Genomic DNA, 8,686 nt, shown 5'->3' on the forward strand with positions numbered 1-8,686 from the left:
GGCAGACACGATTAAGAGTGTCCAGCAGCGTTTTATCAAATTCCGCAGAAGCCGATGGAGAACGGTAACAGCAAATCAGAAAAAGTATTGATTGGCCTGTTCTGAGCTGTCAGACCAGGATATTATCAGATGATAACAATTTGTTGAGATTTCCACCTAAGTAGGCTCTAACGTACAAAAGACATCCACCTTTTCGAGTGGAGGCATCAGTTCTATAGGAGTTATAGCCAGAGAGAGTGTAGGCTTCTTCGGTGGTACCCTCATGCAACCATGAGTCGGTTACAGCAATTACATCAGGGATTTCACGAGATACGATTGATTTCAGTTCGTGTAATTTGTTTAATATTGATTCAGCGTTGGTATAGATACATTTTCAGTGTACAAAAAGCAAGCGAGGGAGTGTTTGCCGCAGATGTGGCATCAGCGGCCGGAAAGTACTCCGGTACATAGGGCGATAGATTGGCGACAGGTGACGAGACAGTGGGCGTAGACGGTACATCAGAGGTCAGTGGGTGGAATGCGGGTGCAGTGGGTGATAGTCCGGAGATCGTAAGGAGAGAAGCGGTATTCGTAAACGGGGAAGTAGGAGGCGGCGAATTCGAAGAAAAAAGTCACTCCGAGGCGCCCCTCCCTACACCGTTCAGGGTCGGAGTGCCACACGCAGAATGTTGATTTGGAAGATCTTTATGCGGTTCTACGCTAGCTGAATTATTTTTTTTGATCGAAGCGAAGTTTGAAGCCTTTTTTGAGGGTATCTCGTTCCATCATCGTGCGATCCGGAGAAATACGTGCTTTTGCGAGAGCATGCGAAGATGGGAGAGTGCGCAGCTTTTTCGCACCTTCCAAAATCTCTAACTTGGCAAGTTGGCAGCCGAACCCGAAACTGTGAATCTAATCGGGCGTGTTCTACCTTCAGCAAACCTGCCCAAAAGTATAACTTGAAAAGCCTCAATGTAGCAAGACCCAAATCATCTTTTAATAGGGATGATATTGCTCGGATATCGACTTGCTGCCTGTCAGCCGGCTCTTGTGACGCAGATTCGGGAATGTTGTGTATGATGAGGTTGTTTGATCGTTTTTGTCTTTCACATTGTTCGTCAAATTTGGTGTTGACATCTTCCCGGAGGCGTGGTATTTCCCTGACTGCTGTTTCCATTGTTGATAAGCGAGTCGAGTTCAAGTTCACAAAATTGAAATTATCCTTGGAATTCGTATAGTCGTTATTTTTAAATATAACGTAGGCACTGGTATAGTGCATTTAGTAATACAGTTTTTGGATAGTTTTAGGAATATGTCTCAATATTAAAGACTCGCACTGGAGATGAAAATTTTACAATAAAACAGTCAACAACAAATACAGATGAAATTGGAAGCTCCAGACCAAATGAACCAGCCAATCCTCAAATAGATGTCTTGGGCTCAAGAGATCAAAACTGCGATTCTACTGTTTTGCTAACTAATGTTGAAATTGAATTCGACTGTAACATTCAACCAACCCAAGATTCTCCCGCTGATCTAGTATCTATTATGAAAGACTTCGCTCCACCATTGGAATGGGTAGTTATTCAAGTTAAGGAAGGATTTAAAATATGCAAATTTCAAGAAAAAATAGACAAAATGATCTACTGTGTTAGGCTAAATGCAGATTTCATACCCATTTACGAAGTTCGATCAAGGACAGCCGTTAATTCATCCTGATATAGCATCTAAATTTCCAAAGAACCGGTTTTAAAGGTTTGGTTGACGTCTGTTTTAATTTCATTTCATTTAAAATTTGCCCTGGAAATGCAGAAAAAGAATTTATAGATTTTTTTTAAAATAGAGTGGAGAACAATGGTTTTAAAAGCTTTATAACGGGTGGTATCCATAGCTCAAAATGTGAGCCTTTGGTCAATAATGGCAATAAATCAAGGTGCTTTGCATGCGCCAAGGAAAGACTCAGTTTGCAAGTGACGATCAGCCGTAAAAAGAAAAAAAATGATACTAGCTTCACTCGGTTTACAAACTTAAGTAAAGGCGAATTGACAAAGAAATTACCGGACAGTAAAAATGAAGAATACAAGCTTCAAAACAAAATAAAAAGATTCAGGGCTAAAATGACCAAACAAATCAATAAAAATGGAGAGGAAGTTTCTGTTAAAGACCATATTTAAAATATTGGATATGGTGGGCGATGGAGCTTCAACTAACCAAAAATGATAAGTGGGAAAGCTTCGTTAATAATTTGGATGAAAAAAATGCATTTAAAAAGAAAATGATACTTACCACAGAAACTCTTTCCGGGTTACGCGAAACTAGTTAGTATTACTATATAGCATTTAATTCAAAATAGACCCCAACTAATAACGTAACTTTGCTTTCAGCTAATGCAATGCTAGAATGAATTCCTTTTTTGTTGGAAAAAGGTGTAAAATTTGTGCTTACTGCACATGCTAATCAAGATCCTGTTGAACAGCTCTTTAGTAGGCAACGACAAGCTTGTAAGGCTAGTTCTATGCCTACCCTTTACCAATTCGGGAGAACTAGTCAAAGATTAGAAATAATGGAGCAAGGGAAAGTCCTGGTTCATATAAAGGTTTCGGGTGGAAACACTCCAACGGACACTCTACCTACGTAGGTAAAGAGTCAAACCCTTTGGAGAGAGCTCCTAAAGGGGAACGACGAGCACACAGCAGTCACAGCTGGCACCGGAGATCCCGGTGTGACTCCAAAAGGCCGGGAAACAGGACCGCCGTGCCCTCATACGGAGGCCCGCCGCCCCACAGCAGGCTACCCAATCTGCCGAGGCAGCCAGGTTGCACGGACCCTCTCCGTTAGCCTTAACTGAAACCCAGTTACCAGCCCCTACCTGACCGAAGTCGGAGGTGGAGATAGGAACATTTGACCAGAGCTAACATCTCCCAGTGTGCCACCGTCTTTATGGGTTACAAGAGCTCGACCCGACTCCCCGGTAAAGCCAGCAGTTATTGCACACAATGACCCGGTAAGGGCCTCCATTATTTCAACAAGCACTATATTAACAGTGACAAACGGGTCCTATCTCTCGGAAATATTTCTTCTTGGCAATTTCTTTTAAGATGTTTTATCGAAGTGCCTATTTAATCAGTCTTTTAGAAATTTTACTACTTAAACAAAACCCGATCCTACGCCGCAAAATAATCCTTTCCCACTACGACATTTTGGCGAAAAACTAAAGTGTATTTCAACCATAATAATTTTTATCTGGCAACACCACGATCTGTTTTTAGCCGGTTGAGAAGATTTATCTGTTAGCTTTGATTCTTAAAACAATTTGTTTTAAAAATAATTTTTTCTGTCGAAAAACTGAAAAATATCCTATCCACTAGCCACCTAGCGACGTCGCTCTGCAAATCGCGATGTAATTTCTATCCAGGGGTGGGTTTAGTTAATCCAAGGGCAAACAAACAGTTTGATCCAATACAAAAATTATAGATGGCGCTACAAATGTTTCAATAATTACTTAGAAATATCGATAAAGTCAAAAGGTATATCAAGCGAAGTGAGAGCTGCGTGAACTTAGGAGCAGTGCAGAAGTAGGCTCGTTTATTGATTTTTAAAGATACTCCACGTTATAATACAAAAGACGAGAGACCACACGGGAGAGGGATACATAGTGCTCTATCTCGATTGCAAGTATAGGAACAAACACTGTTTGGTTAAATATGTCACTTTTGGTAACAGCCAGTTCAGCACTGGTTCACAATTTCCAAAACTGCCTTTTTACGTCTTCTGATAACACACGGCTCAAGTAACCACACGATACCTCCGAGTAACGATAAAACGCCCAATATGTAAAACAGCTCGTCATATCTTCCAAGTTTGTCGCGAATCAAACCTATAAATTATAAAATTAAGAAAATTAGTTTTGCAAAACTATCATAGATGTCGCTAGCGCTTACCTACAACGCCTGGCCTGATGAGACTGAACATTCCACCGAAGCTAAACGCCAGACTAACTCCCAAAGCCAACTTTTCGTAGCTTAAATAGTCCGCTAACAATACGTAATAGATAATTATTTGAGCACCAACCAATAGTCCATATACACCCGTTAGTAAATACAAGCCGAAACTCGTCTTAATACACGGGAATAGACATAATGTTAACCCTGATAATGTCGCGGTTGATAGCACAACATTCTTCCTCTTCACTAAGCCACTATCCGACAACCATCCGGAGCACAGCCTACCAACAAATTCGCAACCTGAATAAATAATTATTAAAAGTACCGCTTTGTCATTAGGAAGGCCTTGGTCGAGGCCAAAATCCACGACAATCATGGCGAACGTAAAACAACCGAGCCAGCCCGTAGCCGAGGATAACGAGGTAAAGTAGAAAAACGCGTCTGTGAGGATATCGGGTATCATGACGGACAGACGAGGTTTATCGCCGCGACATGTCGCGTTAATATCCGTAGACAGTTTCGGAAGTAGCTTGTCGGTTTCCTTAGCGTTTATACGCGGTTTCACTTCAGTTTTTACGGAATTAATTTGAGACGATATGTCTTTCAATGGATGTGGTACGGACTCGAACGACAGCAACGCCGCTCCTACCATTATGTTCAAAATCAAACTGCCTGACACCAAGAACGTGCCGTTTAGACCGTATTTGTCCAAGAGGTATTGTCCAATTAAGGGAAATACCATGGAGCCCAATGCAGCTCCAGAAAAAGAAACGCCACATGCGGACGCTCTGTGTTTCTTGAAACATCGGTTCAGCAGCACCGCTTGCGTTGGTATTATGAGGCCCGAACCAAGTCCTAAGAGAATAAAAAACAAGACAAATTTGTTGAACCTGGATAAAGCAGAAGAGTACCGACAGGCGTCAGGGCTGGATCAACCGGATTTTCACACAGATTTCGCAAACACCACTATGGCAATAAGTTATTTTTTACAAAAAAAAGGAACAGCTTTAAATACGTTTCGAGCTTAGAATAAATAGCGCCATCTACTTTAATAACTGCCATCTAAATCTGTGAGGAAATAGCAGACGACTTTTCAATTAAAATGTTTCCATGTTGAAACTTTCTACAGATAGATTTTTCAAAGAGCAGACAGCTTTCACTCAATTTTAAACGCAGTTGGTAGGTGGCGATACTTGTGATCAAAATAAAAACTACGCGTGAAACGTATAACCAGAGATCCTGCGCTTATAGAGATATGAAACTTCCAATACCCCCTCTATTTTTGCCGACGGTGGTGCCCCTCACTATAAGCGAAAAATTAGTTTTCTCCCGGCCGAACGGCGGCGCTGATTCTTGAATTTTTCTTGACGCGTTTTCGTGAGAGTTTCATATCTCTATAAGCGCAGCGACTAGCAAGATCTCTGCTATAACTTTCCTTTTCAATTAGTAGAGCGACGCCACCAGACGTTACCTTCACCTTTCTATTAGATAAATAAATAACGGAGTACTAGTACTAGATTTGTTATCAGAATTACTGCCACGTTAATTTGACCATAGATAAATTAAGTGTGGATCTAAGACAACTGCAGCTGCTCACCTCCGCAAAAAAATGCTCGAGATCGCTCTCGGTGAAACATTTTTCCTTTTCAGCTCGACAGTAAATTTCGTAATTTTTTTTTACCATTGTTAAAACTATACTTAAACTTCATGATAATTTTATTTTAAAAACATTTAAAATTTTCGCAAGCGGTTAGTCAGATTGTATATTTGTTTGTAAGAAATATACAATCTGACTTTCCATTAAATTTTTTTAAATGTTTTTGAAATAAACTTGCCATGAAGTATCCGTGGACGTAAATTATTGATAATTGTTCAAGTAAATTTCGTAATTTAAGTGCCTTTGGTAACTTCAAATTGTTGGTCCATGAAGTGACGGCAAGCTTAGTTCTTGGATAGTATCTATTATTTGTCTTTAGTTGCGATAACTTCTAACACCTCACCTAATTCGCTAAAGAAACATATTATCTGGTTGATAATTGATTAAGGTTAATGGCCCTTAGAACACTATGTACTTTTTTGTAATTATAGTACCAAGAATGAGTTTATTGATATTTAGGGAGAATGACATTAAATGCTGCCAACAACATGTTTGCAACATAAATAAACTGCATTGAACAATTAAGCTATTTCATGGTTTGATTTTAAGCATAGGCCAGAAAATATCAAATTTACCGTATACAACGCCGAAAAAAAAAGTAATCCAAGCCATGTTTGCTGAGAAGTAACACAAGCACACTCCCACAGTGGCCAGGACACCGCCAAGAACAATTATTTGTTGGAGAGTGAAAAATTGGTTAAGTATTCCAGGTAAAAGTGCTGTAAAAAAAATAAAATATTTACACAATTAAAGGAGCTCTTGCTCTTAGGTGGACACTTTTCGCTTGTTCTGTAATTTTGGAGTTAGGAAAGATGATTAACCTTATGACGTCATTTTACTCCGATTCTTACCAAAATTTTGTCAGAAAAATTCTGTGTAAGCAGACGATTTTATCAGTTTACTCTTTATTGCAGCTTTTGAGGAGGAGTAAAAATTGTAGTCCTGTAATCCCAAGCGTCTGGGAGGCAGATGATGTGGCGGGCCTTGTGAGGACGACCCTAATATCCCCTGTTGGCGTGGCCTTGACACATATCTCACCCCGGATTAATAATTTGGATATTCGGACTGAATTGTCCCACACGCCCTTATCTAGTTGAATTAAGCGTACACCTTTGGTTCCAGAACAAGCGAATAGTTTAATTAAGCGTACACCTTTTGTTCCAGAACAAGCGAATAGTTTAATTTAGCGTACACCTTTGGTTCCAAACAAGCGAATAGCTTAATTAAGCGTACACCTTTTGTTCCAGAACAAGCAAATAGTTTAATTTAGCGTACACCGTTTGTTTCAGAACAAGCGAATGGATTAATTTAGCCTACACCGTTTGTTTCAGAACAAGCGAATTGATTATTTTAGCGCACACCTTTTGTTTCAGAACAAGCGAATTGATTATTTTAGCGTACACCTTTTGTTTCAGAACAAGCAAATAAATTAATTTAGCGTACACCTTTTGTTGCAGAACAAACGAGTAGTTTAATCTGGCGAACACCTTTTTTTATTAATTAATTTGTTTATTAGAAGTGGAATAAGATTTTAATTAACATTAAAAGTACGTAATGCGTTACAAGTACTAAGAAGTAATAAGAAAAAACCGCAGTACTTCGGCAGAATATGCTTTCTTATAAAATTTAACGGTCATATTACCAGGGCCGTAACCAGGGGGGGGGGGGGGGTCAGGCCGTGTCCACCCTGAACCGTATGGTTGTATGTACAATTTTTATCTTTTTTTATTTGTTTCCATTTTCTAAGTACGTTACTTTCCGAATAACTCTCAGTTAAATATTTCCAAAAGAAACATACCAGTCACCATGGAAACAGACGGGAATCGGAGGTGACTAGACGTTGTTTCATCGAGTATCAGAAGATGGCACTGCTATCGCTCGAAGTTCAAAAAACCAAATTTCATAAATTCATCCCCCAAGAAACACTTAATATTCTTCAACGTGGTTTTCAACATTTGTAAAAACAAATAATTTACCATCCATCATAAGTAACATAATATCTATAAGTATGGCAAGTAGATAAAGTTTTCACCGAAGTGATTTTCAGGGCTATTACGCGATAAAGGCTTAGTTCAGCACAGAGACACCTAGTGTCTAAATACTCCCCAGAACGATAATATAATATTCAGTTTTGATGCAAGTTCAAGTCGAAGCTAGGCGAGAGTGTCAAGTGTCGAAAAAAGTTAGAAAATTAGCATTAAAATAATATTGTGTCATAATTATGGTTAATTATAACCGACTACAACTTGACTTTGAATGTAAACTTAGCGATTACCTCCAGTGTTCTGCATTGTCCCGCAAAGACTGAACGGCCATGAGGCCTCTTGCCGGGTCGCTTGGAACTGCTGCAGAATGGTCACGTACAGGACACCGTACGAACGGAACAGACCCATGTTGAAAAACGAGATCCAGAAACTACCAAACGCCACGACCCAACTGGAAACGCTGTCCAATCCTGTAAACTTCATTTTCTCACAAGGGCTTTTGCCCCGTGTACACACCGACTTGACACACACAGTCATTTCCTGGTTTATTTACCCGCAAAAACCTAAGAAGTTCACGAGCCCGACCATCGAATCGATTTGCTGAACGCGTTACATTTGTTTTTACTTTTTATCAGCGTATGACGAAGATTTAACCCTGATATTGGTCGATGATTTAAATGCCCTATTAGCCTTCTTACGTCATATTGTGGACCAAATACTCGTTTCAGCGACTCACCACCAAATTTTTACTGACGCGGTAAGCATGGCGTACCCTCTCTGACACCTAAAAATATTTCAGGACCAGATTACGTAGTTCACATATAAGCCGGTAAATGAATTTGGCGCTGTGTAACCACGAGTAATAATTTCGTTTGCCGGCTACTTTTTGCTTGTAACTAGGACCTATCGATAATTCAAACGCTTTCATCATGAAAAATTATCCTTATTTCGACAAATTATTGAAAAGGAGCTTGTAACTAGGACCTATCGATAATTCAAGCGCTTTCATCATGCAAAATGATCCTTATTTCGACAAATTATTGAAAAGGAGCTTGTAACTAGGACCTATCGATAATTCAAGCGCTTTCAACATGCAAAATGATCCTTACTTCGACAAATTA

At 39.6% G+C, this 8,686-nt stretch overlaps 1 protein-coding gene across 1 annotated transcript; it reads right to left on the reverse strand.

The window, feature by feature from the left end:
- Window positions 1-3,549: 3,549 nt before the first annotated feature.
- On the reverse strand, window positions 3,550-8,048 carry LOC149921216 (monocarboxylate transporter 12-like). The gene is made up of 4 exons (XM_090162132.1): window positions 7,856-8,048; window positions 6,156-6,299; window positions 3,921-4,778; window positions 3,550-3,856 (listed from the first exon to the last, which is right to left on the reverse strand). The coding sequence occupies exons 1-4, from the start codon at window positions 8,046-8,048 to the stop codon at window positions 3,708-3,710; spliced, it is 1,344 nt and encodes a 447-aa protein (XP_090018258.1). The 3' UTR covers window positions 3,550-3,707.
- Window positions 8,049-8,686: the final 638 nt, after the last annotated feature.

The sequence above is a fragment of the Leiobunum rupestre genome, chromosome 11 (assembly GCF_980474605.1).
Source record: "Leiobunum rupestre chromosome 11, qqLeiRupe1.1.hap1, whole genome shotgun sequence".
NCBI lineage: Eukaryota > Metazoa > Arthropoda > Arachnida > Opiliones > Sclerosomatidae > Leiobunum > Leiobunum rupestre.

Excerpts from the sequence above, each read along its gene's own strand:
- LOC149921216 (XM_090162132.1), bottom strand. The coding sequence starts at position 8,048 with ATGAAGTTTACAGGATTGGACAGCGTTTCCAGTTGGGTCGTGGCGTTT. Across the intron at positions 6,300-7,855 it reads GACAATGCAGAACACTGGAG|CACTTTTACCTGGAATACTT; the intron begins GTAATCGCTAAG and ends TTTTTTTTACAG. Across the intron at positions 4,779-6,155 it reads TTTTTTCGGCGTTGTATACG|GACTTGGTTCGGGCCTCATA; the intron begins GTAAATTTGATA and ends TTATTCTCTTAG.